We start from the raw sequence: 19724 nt of genomic DNA on the forward strand, positions 1-19724 counted from the left end.
AGTTAGGATATGAAGCTCACTGTTCTTCATTTAATTATATTGTGTACATTGTGCTTTTTCAGCTTGTTTATTTGTATTTTCTAGCAAATTTATTTATGAGAACATGCAGGAAGGCCAAAATAAAAATTCTGCCAAAAATATTTGTAAGTGTGTGACAAACTACACCAAACTCATTACGAAACATCGTGTTGTGAAGATGATCACATCTGGCAGCATACCCGTGAGGAGCACAAATGTGTAAGACATTGGGAAAATCTACAGAATCACTGGAGAACTGCCCTTTACAGGAAATGCTGGGAATGTCCTGGGGCAGAGCGTGCGCACGCAGCAACTACTAATGCTGCTTATACCACACTGTAAAGGAAACACTTTTTTGGACAAATTCAAATAACTTACAGGAATGCAGCCAAGTGATGTAGTCAACGGATAGTTTTATTTTGGCCATCCTGTATATAACAAATTGAAAGCCCTTAATCAGTCCTTACCAGTGTTATTGTCACAAGTACAGCAGTTTTGCTGTCCAGGTGCAGCACAGCATGGCACACACTGGTTGTTTAGACGATCCAAATGCAGCGGAGGACTGCAAGTTGAGCAGCTGAAGGCTCCTGGCCCTGAGCAGCTCTTACAGGATTCATGACACCCGCGGCATGTCTGTGAGGGTGGGTCATAAAACTGAGTACCAACGCACTGCACACACAATCCACCATCCAGCATGGCATGTGCAGGGCATGAGGTACACTGTAGTGGTCCTTCACCTGAAAATGAGCATTAGAAAGCTAAAGCAAGTGATCACAGACACTCACAGCTTTATTAAGCTGAGATAAATGTGACTTTTTTTTTATCTGGCTTTATCACCTTGTTTGAAGGCTACTAATGAGTAAGATATCTTTTTTCTTGAAAGGATTTTAATAAATTTTAATGGCTATTTGGTTACAATAAATCAAACAATGGAAACCCCAGGCTGGAATACCAGCAATACTAAGAAAAGGACAGATTGCTATTCACTGTAAAGACGACCCACTGAGCTGCAGACAGACACAGCAAAAAGAGCATTAAACATTATAGCATTCAGCCAAAGCCTAATTGAGCGAAGAGAAAACAGAAAACAAACAAACAAACACACACACACACACACACACACACACACACACACACACACACGCATTCAAAAGAAAACTTTCACATTCACACAAGTAAGCACACATGACTACCACCACCAGCAGCTCTTTTCATTTTGCCTGTATGCAACTGAATATGTCATCTCTACAGTGAGTAGCAAGTTATGCTCTTCCTAATGCTGGTGGCTATGATAAATGAAAGACAGAAGATAAAATCCTCATACTTTGTTTTTTCAGTGACAATGCCAAAACAAAGGCAACAAAAAATGTTTTAGTTCCACAGGAACTTTGGTACTTCTTGGGCAATAAAGGAAAACTGCGATAAAAAGTTGCAAGAGGAGGGTAAAAATGTTATAGTTGAAGAGGACTACAGGGAAGGAAAGGGAAAAGGGGGAGGGGGGGGGGGGGGACGGTGAAATGATAATTCGGTACTTTGAATGAGAACAATAGCTATGTACACTTATTGGAAGGATTACAGCTAACCAATCACCATATGGTTGATGCACTGAGTGGCTGCATGCAGATAAATAATGCTCCAGCTGACCATTAGCCTGGTTATGCAGTCCAACTTTGGTGAGTGTACCAGGTGGCATGAGTGAAACAAGAAAGCAAAGATGGGATGGATGTGACTGAGGGAAGGGAGGATAATGGATCTCAGAGAGAGGCAGTAAGTAAACGGTTAAGAATGTGGCACTAAGGAGCCTCCCATGGCACAGGCACAAGCAGTTGTTTAAGGTCCATGATGAAGTGAAGGAGAGGGTTGTGCAGGGAAGATAGAACACAGTAAGATGGAGACCGCTGGCATGACCACCAACAATTCATCCACTTGAATGACTGGCCACTGCTCAACTGAGGCACTGAATAACATTGGTCACTCACTGACAGAACGTGTCACTGAGCACAAAATTTCCAACTTCAGTTGTTGATTCACAACTCAATCTATCTTTTACCCCCCCCCCCCCCCTTAATATTATATCCTTACAACAAATCCTTTGGTCTCACCACACTCCTGGTCTTATATCTGTCAGCACCTTTCCCAAAACCACCCGCACCCCTGTAACCTTTCCTTCCCCCTCCCCCCCCCCCCCCCATCCCATCCCTCCACTTTATTGCATGAACAAGCAATTTCCACTGTCTGTGCCAGGGAGGGAGTCCACATTCCTATTACCCTCCCTTGCTTCTTCTCCCTCTTAGCCATCAGCCTCCTTTCCTTCCACCCATCTCTTTCCCTCTCCAGCTCCTTCCTCCATTTACCAACTCCACCTGACACATCCCTCAGCCTATTTGAGTTGGGACAATGTATTTATTTTTCCCCCTCCTAATTAACTCTAATGAAGGTAGTTATCTACAGTATCAACAATGTTTTGAGTTTTGTTTAGCATCCTGTCAACCATTCAGTTGCAAGGGGTGTGGGGTATATTTACCTCTTGAGTGGTTAACCCCTCAAGCCGGGAGCCCAAGTACGTACTCACGCGCTGCGAATGTCCACACTGGTTGCCTCCTGACCACATACTCGCCAGTTGCAGTCTCTGAGGTAAAACTGTACTGCTCTGCCATCTGTTGACGACAGCCGATACTACTTCGTCAGCTAACTACAGACATATCTGTGCTGCTCTGCTTCGAAGATCTTTGTCATGAAGAGAAGCAGTCGGGAGAAATAACATTTTGTATCTCACAGTCCGAGCGACACTCTCAAATGCAAAACGATCCAGCCAAACACTTCACACGGTCTTACTTCATAGCAAATTCTCGCAATTCTCAATGAACCGATGAATGGTTTAGATAGTATAAATGACAGCGGGAGTTATCTAGATGTTGATGATGAAAGTGATTTTGACTGTTTGGAAGAAACACCCAAAAGAAGTGAAGAAGAAACGGCGGACAGTGACGATGACATTGAACAAGGTGCACCAGTGAAACATGCACAAAATGAAGACTGGAAATGGCAAGAAATCGACAGCTCTTATGTCTCTTTGAAAACACCATTCTTTGGTAAATGTGGACCTGTGATACAGGTAAATTCTGCAGCTGAAGTGTTCAAGCTGTATTTCGGTGAAAGCATCGTAGAAACAATCATGTGTGAAACTAACCGTTATGCTGCAGATTGTATACAAAAACAGACTGTTCTACAACCTCGTTCTAGGCTACGTAACTGTGTAGATACTGACAAAGATGAGCTTTATGTGTTTTTTGCACTGCAGATGTTGATGGAATTATTCAGAAGCCATCCATAAAGTTGTACTTCAGCAAGCATCCGCTTTTGAACAAGCTGATTTTTTACCAGAGTATGCAAGAAGACAGGTTTGAGCTACTTTGCAGATTCCTTCATTTTGTAAACAATGAAGAACTGAATACATTTGAAGGCAATAAGAGATTGTTCAAGTTGGGTTCCATCATTCAGCACTTGAATGATACATTTAGAAATACATACAACATGGGAGAAAACATTTCTATTGATGAATCTCTTACATTATGGAAAGGAAGGCTGGAAATGAAAACCTATCTACCTCTAAAATCAGCAAAGTTTGGTATAAAGTCCTATGAGATCTGCTAATCTTCCACAGGTTATTTATGGAAATTTATTATTTATACAGGAAGTTCCACAAAAATAGAAATGAAATTTCTTTCTGCAGATCCCCTGAAAACCAGTCAGATTGTAGTGAAATTTGTTAAGCCTCTTTTCAACTTAGGCCATATGCTCTGGATGGACAATCATTATAACAGTGTCCTTTTGTGCCACTTTTTGAAGGAAAGAGGTATGAATGTAGCTGGCACAATTTGACTGAATAAAAAGAATGTACCTGGTGCCTTGAAACATGCAAAACGGAGGAAAGGTGAACTCTTAGCATATCATTCACATGGCGTAATGGTACTCAAATGGATGGATAAAAAGCAGGTTGCCTTTATTTCCATATTTCATAATGATGCAGTTGTTACGGAAACTAAAAGGGTCAACAAGGTAAGAAAGCCTCAGTGCATAAAAAAGTACAATAGTTTTATGGGCGGTGTAGATTTGAAGGATCAGAAACTACAACCTTTCCTCATGGAAAGGAAGAAAGGTGTAAAGTGGTATATGAAAATGTTTAGAAGGCTGATGAATGTTGCAGTGAACAATGCTTTTATTGTTTACAATGCTAGCAAAAAAACAACGGAAGAAACGTATATAAATTTCAGGCTTCTATTCATAACACAACTGCTGGAAATTCAGGGGAAGAATGTAACTTTACCTCGATGTAGGCGACCTTCAAAACCTCCTGTATCTGAACGGCTCACAGCAAGGCATTTTATTGAGAAGATCCCACCCACAGAGAAGAAGAGTAAGCCTACAAAGCGATGTTCAGTCTGCTGCAAGAAGATGGGGAAACGTAAGGAAACATCGTTCTGGTGCAAGGACTGTGGTGTAGGACTTTGTTTTGAAGATTGTTTCAGAATATACCACACTCAAAATTCATTTTAAGTGACAATGTATGCTTTAATCGTAATAAATATGTTTTGATACCAATTCCTGAAATTTTCATAACATTTGAACAAGTAATTCCCATCCTAGAGCAATTTCACTGAAACACGGCATGCTGGGGCCAGCCAGCTACATAAACTACCGCCAGTAGGCTAGGCACACACCCGGAAACTACCGGCTTGAAGGGTTAATATTCCATGTAGGACTCACCAGAAACATGCTGACTGCATACAGCATCTGTCAGTCTTTTATGTTTCACAATGACGAGATATAGTGGTCATACTAGAACATATTTCTCATACAATTAAAGGCAGAAAACTGCACTTCACTAGCCATCTAATACAGTGACATGAAACAAGTCCTAGATTCATCACAGTATTGGACTTCTCTGAATAATTAATTAAAGAATAGATAATTTATTGATTCCTATATTCACTTTTGAGTGGCTACATAGTCACACAGCCATCTGAATGAGCTCTTGAGGTGCCACATACATTGCTACCTGTCATTAAAAATCCCTCAGATACTAACTGAGAATTACTTAACTCCTGATGACAGCATTTAAAACTCACAAATTATCACCTCTAAAATTTGTTGCCTGGTAATATCTTAATAAAATGAGTGTTGGATCCAAAGTATTGCTTAAATTTAGACCTGTGACATAGTTTGTGTGGTAACATACTGAATTGTTGTTATTACCTTTGCAAGTCCTACAATAATGGTGACACTTCTCACAACCAAAGTCTGATTTGAAGAAGCCTTCTGGACATTCTGGATGGCACTCTCCAGCTGCTAGCTGCCACCCAGCTGGGCATGTCACACACTGATCACGGCGAGGACCACTACAAGTCATGCAGCTGAGATAACATTTAGCACAGATACCCCTGTCACTGTAATACCTGAAAAAAAGAAATGGTAGCATCTTTGAAGCAACAAATACAGTCACACTTTTTTTCACACATCTTGTACAAATATGTAAAGAAGGCAACTACTACAAGGGAAATACATCTGTAGGCACACAGTAGTGGCATAATACTACTGTTATCACTTCTACGTCATCTCAACCATTCTTTAAGTCTTGTGGTAAAACATCTACACTTTTTGATCACATGTAACTAAAAAAATTCTTTCTCAGTGGAAAATTTCCACATAAGAAATTTACCCATCAGCACAAGCTGCCCTGCATTCTCCACTCTGTAGGTGGAGTCCTGCTCGACAAGAGGTGCAGTTGGTACGTGACTCACAGGCTGTACACGTGTGCAGGCAAGGCATGCAAATTCCTCTCTCAGGGTACCTTCCTTCCTCACACTGTACCACACAGGAGGCACCTTGCAGCAGCAGTGGGGATACACAGGAGAGGCAGCGATCTGCTCCAGGTCCTGAACAGGTATCACAGTTTTCGTGACACCGTGCACACAGCCCAGATGTGTAGTATTCAGCTGAAGAAAAACAGTGAACATTAGTAACTATATCTCAGACTTACGATTGGGTAATCAACAAACAAATCCAAGTCTTCCAGTAAACTACAATCCCTGAAACTGAAATAATTGACAAAATGCCAGCTGGAACCAAGCAACTCATATTAAAACGTACGTAAAACTTGAGTCAAAGTCACACTTCATTCTTTTTAACTGGTAGCCCGTTTTGGTGCACTGTCTGGTACTAGCACTATTCTTTAAAATCCACTAACATAATCATGCCACTGTGTGCAATATTAATATCTAATAGGTACATTCCATGTAAGATGTTCCAAGGTGTCACTGGAATTAATGTCACGCACCCATTACACTAATGAGCTGAAACATTATTACCACCATCCACTGTGTGACTAAATGCCCCCCTGGTGGTGCTGGGACGCACATGATGCTGTAAGGATACTTTATTTAGTGAGGAGAGACAAATGGGGAATCACGTAGCAGTGATACGAAACACAAGTGGGAAAATCCAGTAACATAAACGACTTTGACAATGGGAAAATTGTTATTTCTTGGCATCTGAAAATGAAAATATTGGAAACGATAAAGCTGGTCAACTGTTTGCGTGCTACTGTTGTGAACCTACATGGAAAGTATATGAAGACAGTAACTGTTCTTGAAAGAACAGATACCATTGACGACCGTTGCAGCTTCTCTACAATAAATGATACTTAGTTGAAACCCTCAGCTGCCGACAGGTGTTCCCATCGAGATATATCAACAACACCTATCGGCAGCTGAGGGTTTCAACTAAGTATCATTTATACATGGAGAGTGGTTGATAGTCAGTGAAACCATGAGTTGGTGACAAGAATTTGGAAACCCATACCTTGTCTCAGAACATGGGGGTCAGAGGCTTGTCTGCACTCTGAAGTAGGGTCTGCAGCCCATCTGATGACAGAGTACAATGTTGTTGCTGGCAGAAGTGCTCCAAGCATGTTATTTTAAACTGTGGGCAACCACAGCCAAATTTCCACATTTTGAAAGATATAATCTGCACTGGCTGTAGAATACTTTTTAATGAAAGTCACAATTGGCTTTGTGCCACTTGAAGATGCATCCTCAGGTGAAAAAGTTTCTTTTTGACAAGTTAGCACCAAAAGGTGATGCCATAGAGCCACTCCCCATCACTTGTGTCAAGATGTAAACAGTGTACAAAAGAGCAGTAGTAAATATTTAAAATGAAGGGCGTTTGCAGAATCGTGCCTTCCTGCTTGTGGCACAGTGACGATGGTCACCACACCGAGAAGGTATGATGATATATCATACTTCACCTCATAAAATTAGCATAACAATGTGCTTTAATGTGCAGTTTTGAGGTTTAAATATCTCAATCGGTAAAGATGGAACCCTTCTAATATCACTCTGTTGTCCATCTGTCTGTCTGACAGACTGACTGGCTGGCTGACTGTTAAGATCTTTCTCTCAGGAATGGGTATAGGTATCATGCTGAAATTTATTTCGAATACTAAGGTGTACAGTCCACTGGAAGTGGATGTCAACGTAGTTAAAAGATTCGACCACGTGTGTCACAGATTTTGTTACTAGCAAACTCACTCATCAAAATCGGCAGATGAACTACCTACATACAGTACATGTAGGGGATGGTTGTCAAGCAGTGAAGTGCACTCCTGGAAACGGAGACTTAATGTTACCACATCTCAATTGGACCAAGCATTTTTCAGTTTTTGGTTTAACCTAGCCTTCATCTCTCAATGAAGCGAGGAGTTGCCAAAGACAACACGTGATTTGGATTCCACTTTAAACTGTAGGTCCCGTATCTTGGTTGGATAATTGGGGTGGATTAGGGGCATGCAAGTCACCAAAGTGAGGTCCAACAGAAAGACTAGGCCACTGAACAACATGAAATAATAATAATAATAATAATAATAATAATAATAATAATAACAACAATAATATCTAGATACATGAATAATTTTGCATGGAAACCTCAGATTGCAAGTCCTACTTGTATTTGTCCAATTTTTAATACTCATCATTAATTTTATATCAAAATACTCATTTATAAAATATGCTTCCAAATTTCTTTATGATGTGCTCATGTGACACAAATTTACAAACCTTTATGGCTGAAGTAGATTACCTGAGACCTAGCAGTCTTTGGTTTTTGGAGTACCCTAACAGAAGTTTGATCACAGTATTATGCCAGGAAAATGAAAATACGTCACAGTATTCACTTAGCAAAACTTACTTGAATGATGGAATCAATTTAAATCACAGAAAAAAAGTTAGAGGAGCACCAAAGTAAAGAAAGGAAAGAGAGATGACAGCAGGTCTGAGAAACAAGAACTGGAAATATATCTACATTTCTTCTTTCCATTCTTCTTGTCTTAAATTTTTATACAGAAGTTAAAGTATTCAAGTTGAATACTTCACTGCTTGGCTTTCATTTGTTCTCAGATAATTTTTAGTGTCTCAACTAAAGAACATTACATTCTCATCATCTTTCTCCTGGTTCCCATTTTATTAGATGCCAGTACAGGCCAAATTGAGTGGCTCACATTATTATACTCTCAAAACTATGTTTGTCGCTGCCTCCTCCTCCTCCCCCTCCTCCTCCTCCTCCTCCTCCTCTACATTTGCAAGTACAACTCAACATTTTTCAGGCACAGCCTATGAAACTTTATGCAACAGCCATATTTTGTCTTGACTGTTGTTTCAGATAGTTTTTAATTAAGGTAAGATTGGCATAGCTGTTTATTACAACTTCCTTTTTAATTTCATAATAATCTGGGTAGATATGACAACTCTTACCAATTCTCACTACAAATTTTCTGTAACTCCCTATGCTCTCATTCACCAATTATTTCATAATGCATGTTTCATCCACAAATCAACTTCTGGCACAGGAAACTTTTACTCATATCTGATTATTTGATATCCTAAAGTTATTTTAAGTCTACACTTATACAGGGTGATTCAAAAAGAATACCACAACTTTAGGAATTTAAAACTCTGCAACGACAAAAGGCAGAGCTAAGCACTATCTGTCGGCGAATTAAGGGAGCTATAAAGTTTCATTTAATTGTACATTTGTTTGCTTGAGGCGCTGTTGACTAGGCGTCAGCGTCAGTTGATGCTAAGATGGCGACCGCTTAACAGAAAGCTTTTTGTGTTATTGAGTACGGCAGAAGTGAATCGACGACAGTTGTTCAGCATGCATTTCGAACGAAGTATGGTGTTAAACCTCCTGATAGGTGGAGTATTAAACGTTGGTATAAACAGTTTACAGAGAATGGGTGTTTCTGCAAAGGGAAAAGTTCTGGACGGCCGACAACGAGTGATGAAAATGTAGCACGCATCCAGCAAGCATTTGTTCGCAGCCCAGGAAAATCGACTCTCAGAGCTAGCAGAGAGCTGCAAATTCCACAATCAACTGTATGGAGAGTCCTACGAAAAAGGTTAGTTATGAAACCTGAACGTCAACTACCCGAGGCGATGGATCGGCCGCCAGGCAGCCCGTGACAGAGCACTTCATCACTGGCCTCCAAGAAGCCCTGATCTTACCCCCTGCGATTTTTTCTTATGGGGGTATGTTAAGGATATGGTGTTTTGGCCACCTCTCCCAGTCACCATTGATGATTTGAAATGAGAAATAACAGCAGCTATCCAAACTGTTACGCCTGATATGCTACAGAGAGTGTGGAACGAGTTGGAGTATCGGGTTGATATTGCTCGTGTGTCTGGAGGGGGCCATATTGAACATCTCTGAACTTGTTTTTGAGTGAAAAAAAACCTTTTTAAATACTCTTTGTAATGATGTATAACAGAAGGTTATATTATGTTTCTTTCATTAAATACACATTTTTAAAGTTGTGGTATTCTTTTTGAATCACCCTGTATATTCATATGTGTATTTTACATATCACTGCAAGGTGCACATCATCATCATCATCATCATCATCATCATCATCATCATCATCGCCGTCGTCGTTATCCCAAAAGGCAGGTTTTCACATGGTAGTTCTACAGGTTGTCTGGTCTGCTGTCATCCTCTTCAGGTCCGCATTATTTTCTCTTCCCTCTATGTTGTCTATCATCTTGGTCTCCTTCTTCCTGTCAGTCTTGTCCCACAAACCAGTCCTTCCAAAGCATCTGCTAGCAAGCACTCCCTTAACCAGTTCTTTTTCCTTTCTCTTTTAACTTTCAGCAGACATCTTCTCTCACCAACCCTTTCCAATATTCTTTCATTACTCACTCTTTCCATCCAGCTTATTCTCTCCATTCTCCTCCACATACAAAATCTCAAATGCTTCCAACCATTTTTCATCATCTCATCTCAGCGTCCATGTTTCTGCCACAATCCAGACAAAACATTTGCCAGTCCTTTTCCTTAGACCTTTATCTATTTTGCCTCATAACAGTCTCCTCTTTCCATTGAATGCCTCCTTTGCTATGGCAATGCGCACAGTAGAATATATATTCTACTGTACCATTTTGGTGTTTCTTCATTGTTTCTTCACAGATTTGTGAGAAAAGAGAGAGGAATGCCCAATCTTTTCACACAACATAAAGAAATTTACCTATCACTTTTAATTATTCTAATGATCACTTGCTTCTGTGAAGCTGTAGTAAGTATTTACCTATACTTGTTTCACATCAACATAGATACTGAATCTGTTGACATTTAAATTTTAAAACAGGCCCAAAAACTGGATGTTGTTCATATGCCAGTAACACGTTAAGGTAGGTAGCTATAAGCTCCATTTCTTCAAAATTTCTCCATTTCAGCTGTGAGCAATTCATTGTTAATTTTCTTACAAATTTTGAGCATACCAATTGTACAGAGTTCAGTTGATGCACATGTGCCAGCATTAACTGTTCTTATATTGTTCATTCACGCTTCAGTCATTGTTGTGTTTAGTGTGGAGATTCACTTGTGTTACACCTATATTGTGGTTTTATTTGCAGACTATAGTTGAAAAGTGGCATTGCTATACTACTGCATTTAAGCTGCAAGTGATTGCATATGCTAAAGAGCACATAAACAGGGCTGCACAAACAAATTTCGGGACACTTCCAGCTGAAAGAAATGATAAGAACTTGGCAGAAGCAGGAAGATGTTTCAAAAAAAGGCATCTCATAGTGAACATAATCAGATAAATGGAACAGTTAATTGGCAAAAACTTTAAGTAGAACTCAATACATGGATTTCAGAAAGTAGACAAGTGAAAATTTGTTTCTGTGAAAATGATAATTCAGCAACAGAAGCATTTTCCATTAACAATGGGATTGTCAGCTTAATTGGATCAACATTACAGTGTTCAAGATTTAATAAGAGGTCCCGGCTTTCAATGTGGATCAAGACAAAAATATCACAAAAGACGCTAACTGAGTACGAAGAACAAATTGTCAAATTTCATTAACTTGCCATTAATGCAAGGAAAGAGGGACAAGATGTGCTAATGATATGCCTTCTAATGGAACTGTGGAATCTAATGGCACAAAACACATTGTTAAAATTTTGGGTTAAAAAGGACTGATTACGCAGCTCTTTATCCTCCTGTAGAAATGTAACAAAACTGCTGTCAGTTTTAATTTTTGCAAGTATGATTTTTCCTAAGGAACAATTGCCAAAAGGAGTATTTGTACATGTACACAATAGAAGTTGGTTGGATGGATGAACGAGGAATGAGGTTGCGGATGAATAGAATTTGGTCTAGGTGACCTGGAGGCTGTCTAAAGAAGGCCATTCTGTTAGTATGGGCTCAGTTTTGTTCTCACAGAACATAAGATGTTAAAAACAGAGCAAACGAATTAAAGATTCAATTAGTTGTAGTTCCAGGAGGGCTAACTAGTTTACTTCAACCATTAGATGCTGTATAAACAGAACGTTTAATACTTTGCAGTCCACATGCCTCGTACAAATTTATTCGCTTGGCGCTGGCAGCACTAATTCGGATTGCTTGGCTTGTTGCCAGCCGCTTGTCACCTTACTGTCGACAACAGGCTTCAAACACATTGACTTTTGCGCATTTTAATTTTCTGGAAATCCTCTATTTTGCTGCATCGTTCCACAAACTCTAATTTTCTTTTTTAGTAACTTCTCTGCAAGTTTGACACTGTTATAATAACTATCCATGCAGAGGTAATGCCACTTTCCATCAGAAGTTGTCAATAGTTCCATCACTTTTTTTGCTGAAGGCTGCCCAGTGCCGGAATATATCTTGAATGAGGAAATGTATCCCGTACTCTAATCACACAGCATCTGAATGAGCATGCTGTATTTCATAATTTTCGACAGATTGTAAACTTTAAAATTTAACCGTCCATGCCATGGTATCATTCCTTCACCAACTGAGATGAATTAACATAAATTAAACATTTCTTTAAACATTTTGGAAAAATAATCAATTACAAATTTCTTTTCAAAGCAGTTATTATGCAGTTGATTGTTGCTGTCGGAAAAATGTAAAAACGATAATATTTGTCTGAGACGGTTGCGGGACACCATTTTGCGAAATATCGGTGTGTCTATCAATGAATTTGTTGACCAATAACCACCGATCCTTGCTCTTTTTACAGTTCCCATAAGGATAGCAAGACCAAACCATTTTCTAAGTTCAGGTCCCGTAATGTCGACAAATTTAGCATTTTTTAAAATCCAGTTTCCTTCTATTCCAATTTTGACTGAAGTACTTGTTGGTTTCATTACTAATATATTCAAATAGATCGTTCCCCTTTTATAATTATACGATATCCTCGATGCTCTGTGTATCTTTGGGAAATATGTTTGGACCCGGAGGTTCTTCAAATTTATTATTGGTCCTCGGTAAATCAAAGTCTGACCACTGTGCACTGTCTTCTTCACCCGATTCAGCTGAATCAGTTGGTAACCGTAGAGTTCACTGAATTCTTCTTGGACATATTTCACTATCTTCTGACGATTCTGCTTCATGTTCATTTTTTTGTTATCAAATGTCTTCTTTCCAATTGGCCAAGTCATCCAGAATGTCAGACAAGATGTCCACACATTCATCTTAAATAATCCTATTGTCTCTCTTGTCTGCCATGATGAAAGGGTACAAGTACTTATAAAAACAAGAAAACTTGTTGACGTGTGTAACTTATTGTTACCTAAACAAAACAAAAACGGAATGCAAAAGATAATGAAGTACTGTCGCTGGCCACTGCGTGATACTATGCTCACAACACCACTGTGGTGTCGCCAGCTGTTGACAGCTATTTCGCGCATGACACCACTGTGTTGTCACCGGATAGCAGAGTGTTAAGGGACTTATGAAGGAAGAGTGGAACAGACCCAGCATTTCTCAAGTTTGTGAGTGGTTCAAAGCTTCATGGGACTGTATAAAAACTGAAACAGTTATTAAATTGTTTAAGAAGTGTATAATCAGTAATGCATTGGAAGGTACACAGGATAATTTACTGTATGAGGATTCAGATTCTGACATGGTGTCTTCAAGTATTTCTTTCTTCAGCAGTGATGATGAATTTTGTTGATTTGGGGACAAAAGTTAAAAGATGGGCACTTTTTCCTACATATATTGCCTAGATACCTGGTGTGTGTGCGCGCGCGTGTGTGCGCGTGTGTGCGCGTGCGTGCGTGCGAGCGCGCATGTGTGTTAAAATTGTTTTGCAGTAGATGTATTACCATAAAAGAAAGCCTTAAAAATTGGGGTGCATCTTTTATACCAACAAATACGGTATATACTTGTCTACCTTATGAATTAATTAGACTTTACTGCCTTTGTAATCCTTTATTCAACAGTGATCACCTTTGCTACATCTGACTCACAATAACCAATTCTGACGTCTTTAATTACATCTAAACATGAGACTGGCAGACAACAGAAGGTTTTGATTATGCATTTCATTCTATCATTAACATTTTCACAAAATGAAGAAAACCACAAGAGTTGTTGTTCTAACAATATTTTACTGTTTATGGCCAGTTCCAGAATAATAAAGTACGCACTTAAATGATGGAAACAATTTGTTAAAATTATGGATAAGCACTCATTCAAAAACAAAAACATGACAGCAAACTGATGACTTTTCTTTGTTCTATCATTGTCATTTAATGTTCTACAAATGATCTCCATTTAGACACTATTTTTACTTAAATGTATGTATATTTCCTACCTACTGCTAAAAATATATCATTGTTCCATACCACACGAACACTCCTTTTTGTAGACTTTTAGCTTCATCTGAAAAAGATCCCTGGTACAGTTTCTTTGCTTTGATTAGCTTCCAGTAACCAACATGTAATTGAAGCAGTTTTGGAAAGTAAGATGAGTACCATGATGATGATGATGATAATATCGCTTACCAATATTTATTGTGGTATAACAGAAATGCAAGAGTTCTTTGCAGTTATTTTCATCCTAACAGAAAGTGATAACAATCCTTATGCATCTTCTATGTGGAATTAGATGTAATAATAGCAATAATTGTGATGTTTAACACACTTGTTATGTTTTGGAAGTACGATGAATGTAGTGCCCAAAGTTCTCCTTTCATATTACCTTTCCTGGACAGAACATCTTTCATTCAGGGGGGAGGTCCGGGGAAAACAGGGGGGGGGGGGGGGGGCAGTTAGCACATTATTCATATACGTAGAGTAAGCAGCATCTACACAATATACAGTTGGTGCCTTAGGAACATTGCTACAGTTGCCCCTTAGGACACAACCACTTGCAGCAACTTTCTGATACCGCTACACAAGATGAACTTTCTTGTAACTGTCATGATTGGAAACCTGTTCATTTCACATTTGTGAATAGCTTTCAGAATGGGATGCACTGTGCTTAGTATCAACTTTGTTTATTGTTCTAAATAATGAAATATATGCTTCAATATCAAGCCAGATTTGCTTTAGTTTTCACAATAGCAGATGCAAATCTCTTCAATTCCCCCTAAATATAGTGGCACCTGCACTGGCAGTTTAAAATCAAACAACACTGATGCAAAAACTCTATCGAGGAAGTATGTGCTAGAAATTCTATAAACCACAAATATGAACATGAAAGTCTTTATAAAAACTTAAATCAGAAAAACCATATGCAGTAAATATCCACTGTATAAAGGGAGATGAATTAATGTAAGTGTCCATGCTTAGTGAACAAGTTTTATTTGTACAGGTGGCTCTGCATTATGAAATTAGCAACTGGGGGCCCCAACTAAGAATCTTTGGTGAAACAAATGATCATAGAACCTAAGGAAAATATCGGTGACCACTTAGACATACAGTTTAATCGAAGTGTGATAACTAGCCAAAAGAATGAGGAGGGGCGCTTTTAAAATATGCGAGAATACATACCGTAGCTTATAGCCTATGATTAAAGGACACATTTCATACATAAAGTGGAAGTATGGAAAGAAATATAGAGGTGGGTCTCCTCTGATCCTGAGGTTTGAGTGACCTGCTCTTCCTTTTTAACCCACTTCCACACAAGCCCTCTCTCCTTCCCAAGAAAGGAAACAATAGTTCTGAATACCAAGAGATTGTCATGTACTTTTGTGTGCGCCTATCGACAGTAACTGTTATTGTGAGAACAAGTACATACTTACAGGAGACAAAATACTTAGTACTGCTCACTGAAACACATGAAACTACATGGCAGTACCCTAGCCTTCAGAACTATTACTTCTTTCATTGGGAAGGAGAGAGAGAGAAGTTGGGGAAGGTTAAAAAAAAGTACACTCAGACCCCAAGATGAGAGATAATCACCTATTGTGAGGGCAAGAAGAAAAAAAGAATCTAGAAGAATGTAAAACAGTTACACACAGTGCTGCGTTCATTGATACTTACATCTAGTGCAATGAATGTTTCCTTCAGGAACACATCTGCCTTTGCGGTTGAGTGTCCAGCCTTCCTTGCATGCCAGGCAAACATTACCACTGCAGCTGGCACAGCCAAATGCACAGCGAACACATTCACGTCGTTTCTTGTCAGCATAGTATCCATCAGGACAACTGGCTAGACATGTTCCAGCCAGCTCAAATCTGCCAGGTCGACAGGTCAAGCACTGTGTTTCACTCGACCCATTACATGTTTCACATGATGCATGACATGGTGCACATCTGTTAACAAATGTGTGAAATATACATATTTGATCTCCTGGTTAAGAAAATTCTTTATTTCTCTGGAAATGAATGTGAAATACAAATGAGCTAGTCTAACTGTATCAAGATTCGCAATCTTAAGGTATTTCAGTGACAATAGACATACAAGTATACACCGAAAGCATGGAATAGCGCCTTGCAAAATTACTACCAGTTGCTCCATTTATGTTCATCTGACACAGCTGCGTTGTGTATCAAAGAGGAAACTATTTCTCATGGCATGGTTTTATTTCTAAATGATCAATAAACTGATTTCTCCTATATTTCAAATGTATAAAATTGTAAAATATTTTTTGTTGATTGTTTTTCTCAGCCCTGACAAATTGTAGAAATGGTATCACGAACCCACAAACTGCTGCTAAAAGTGCTCTTGAATGTGCAACGAGCACCTGTTGTACAAATGTAGTGGATATGGAAAGTTTCAGGTGAAAAGATTATTTCAGAACTGCAGAACAATACAACAATTTCTTGTTAACAGCCCAAGTTGTAACCACAAGTGACCCAGCAGACGTCAATACGGTAATCGAATTCTTCCCATACCTGTCCCAGCATGGCATCGTCAATTGTGGCAGTCGCTTCCCTTATCCTCTCCCGGAGCTCTGTTACATCATGTGGTAGAGGCGGTACATGTACCAGATATTTGATGTGTCCCCCACAGAAAAAAATCACAAAGAGTGAGATCTGGTGATCAGGGAGACAATTTTATGAAACAGTTCGCTCTGCACCTAAACTCTCCATTTTTGCAACTAGCGCTGACTATTGACTACACTGTGGCGGTATACACGAAAAAAAAACTTTCAGGGTTTCTGTTCGAAATGACATATGTATGATATGTGTAGAATGTTTGGTTCTTGTGCAATAAGTAACTGAAAGCAAAGCAAATAACTGAAAGCAAAGCAAATAACTGAAAGCAAAGCAAATAACTGAAAGCAAAGCAAATAACTGAAAGCAAAGCAAATAACTGAAAGCAAAGCAAATAACTGAAAGCAAAGCAAATAACTGAAAGCAAATAATTGAAAGTGTTCCCAGACTTTATGTACATCCTGTGTAACATCAAAGAATCATTAACATTATTTAGCATAAAATATCAAGAACTCAAAAATTCTGCAGACTTAATTCTAATCAACTGGCCCTAATTCTAGAAGTACCTTAGTAACAACATATCTCAGAAATTTGTGATATTGTTTTCAGTTTAATTCATCTGCTCAAAATGGAATTTGATTCTTTAGGATGATGATGAAAAAAAAAAAAAATTTCAAGCTATTACAGAAGGTCCATGTATTTCACCTTTCCCTGTCTTTCGTAAAATAACAACACTAATATCAATTTTATCTGCTTTGTGTTTTTCATCTCTTAAATGTGCAGTAAACATCAACAGATTGCTTTCATTGATTTTAAAATGTTGTTTGTGTTGTGTACGTATTTTTATGATGGTTTGTCCAATATAATATATACTGCAACAACTGCACTGCAGCCTGAAAGATGGTGGTGGGATATTGATTCAGATTTATGCTCTGAATTGGACTGAATTGTATTTTCAGTCACAAAAATATTTTACTCCTGTTTCATAAAATATTTATCTAATCTTGTTGGCTATTCGAGTGGCACATTGTAAGACCACATATTTTCATTTCTGGTTTTAGCTCTTCTTTTATTAATTCTATTTTTCTCCTACTTATCTGATACTTTTTATTTTGTATTGTTTGCTGACTGTAGTTAACCAGTATGTCTTAATTATTTTTACCAGATTATCATAATACTACTGAAATATTTCCAGAATGAGATTTTCACTCTGCAGCAGAGTGTGCGCTGATATGAAACTTCCTGGCAGATTAAAACTGTGTGCCCGACCGAGACTCGAACTCAGGATTTTGCCTTTCGCGGGCAAGTGCTCTACCATCTGAGCTACCGAAGCACGACTCACGCCCGGTACTCACAGCTTTACTTCTGCCAATATCTCATCTCCTACCTTCCAAACTTTACAGGAGCTCTCCTGTGAACCTAGCAGAACTAGCACTCCTGAAAGAAAGGATATAGCGGAGACATGGCTTAGCCACAGCCTGGGGGATGTTTCCAGAGCTTCTGTAAAGTTTGGAAGGTAGGAGACGAGATACTGGCAGAAGTAAAGCTGTGAGTACCGGGCGTGAGTCGTGCTTCGGTAGCTCAGATGGTAGAGCACTTGCCAGCGAAAGGCAAAGGTCCCGAGTTCAAGTCTCGGTCGGGCACACAGTTTTAATCTGCCAGGAAGTTTCACTACTGAAATAGTTGCTGAATGAAATTAAGTTGTGTAGCAACTTCCAGGAGATCAAGTCTTCCTTTTTTAAATCCTTGAAGATGAAGACCACTACCAACACAAAATATACCAACATTAATATTAAACTAAAACTGCAAAAATTGTTTGTATTTTCACCACAATTTCAAAATGCCCTTTTCCACTTGAAATTTTCCAGTATCCATGATGTCTGTGTAACAGGTGGTGGGTAATGGTCTTTGACTGAAACCAGTAGCAAATTGAAGAATACTTTCAGCAGCAGCTTAAGGTGTTACATGGTATCATTTCTACAGTATTAAATTATTTTACCATGTTTTGTGCTGAAGTGTATTTTGGAGTTCATGAATACATATGCTAGCAAATAAAAAATGATAAAGTCTGGTGGAAATCTTATCAAAGAGAGCCATGAAGATTCATCTGTTCTAACTTCTTGTACATCATTATTGTCCTGTAGATGATGATTCTCAAGAGCATACCAGATCAAGGCAACCAACTAAATAATAGAGAAGTTACGTTGGTTTTGTTGTAGTGGAATACATTAAGTACCCGACAATGCTTGCCCGCGCGACTGCTACGGTCGCAGGTTTGAATCCTGCCTTGGGCATGGATGTGTGTGATGTCCTTAGGTTAGTTAGGTTTAAGTAGTTCTAAGTTCTAGGGGACTGATGACCACAGATGTTAAGTCCCATAGTGCTCAGACCCATTTGAACCATTTGAACAATGCTTGCAGCATCAACCTGAAGAGTGCCAAATATAGCAAGCCTGATCAGCATAACGCACATGGAACTTGTTTCATAAATATACTATGGAAAGTTCTCACAGAATATAAATAATTTAGAAGTAGAGGTAACAAACCTCCAAATAGTAGAGGCATTGAGTCTTTGACAGGCAAATAAACAAGACTGAAAATTCCGCTAACTTTATGAAGAATCCTACATCTTAAAAAAGTATTCACCCAAAAGCTAGCAAAGATTTCAATCTTGTTTATGTGCCCGTCAACAGCTCAATGCCTCTGCTATTTGGTACATTGTTACTTTACTTATAAATCATTTATGAACTACTTCTGCAACATTAACTGATATTAATATTGGCATATTGTGTGCAGGTGGTGCTCCTCAGCTTGTAAGTATTTGAAAAAGGAAGACTTGACCACTTGGAAGTTAATGTACGACTTTATTTCACTCTACAACTAGTTTCAATTGTATTATGATAATCTGGTGAAAACTATGTCATACTTGTCAACTATGATGAGTGTATGATGCTTATAATGTTGAAAAATTGATGATAGAAGA

General features: G+C 38.8%; 1 protein-coding gene across 1 annotated transcript in view; it reads right to left on the reverse strand.

Moving 5' to 3' along the window:
* The window catches only part of LOC126412755 (furin-like protease 2), a 460996-nt gene that overhangs the window by 10577 nt on the left and 430695 nt on the right, over window positions 1–19724 (reverse strand). The window contains exons 15-18 of the mRNA XM_050082503.1: window positions 15847–16118; window positions 5738–6014; window positions 5275–5474; window positions 486–755 (exon numbers count right to left, since the gene is read on the reverse strand). Of these exons, the coding sequence (XP_049938460.1) occupies window positions 486–755; window positions 5275–5474; window positions 5738–6014; window positions 15847–16118 (1019 nt within the window). The remainder of the gene's footprint in view (window positions 1–485; window positions 756–5274; window positions 5475–5737; window positions 6015–15846; window positions 16119–19724) is intronic.

The sequence above is a fragment of the Schistocerca serialis genome, chromosome 7 (genome assembly GCF_023864345.2).
Source record: "Schistocerca serialis cubense isolate TAMUIC-IGC-003099 chromosome 7, iqSchSeri2.2, whole genome shotgun sequence".
Taxonomy (NCBI): Eukaryota; Metazoa; Arthropoda; class Insecta; order Orthoptera; family Acrididae; genus Schistocerca; species Schistocerca serialis.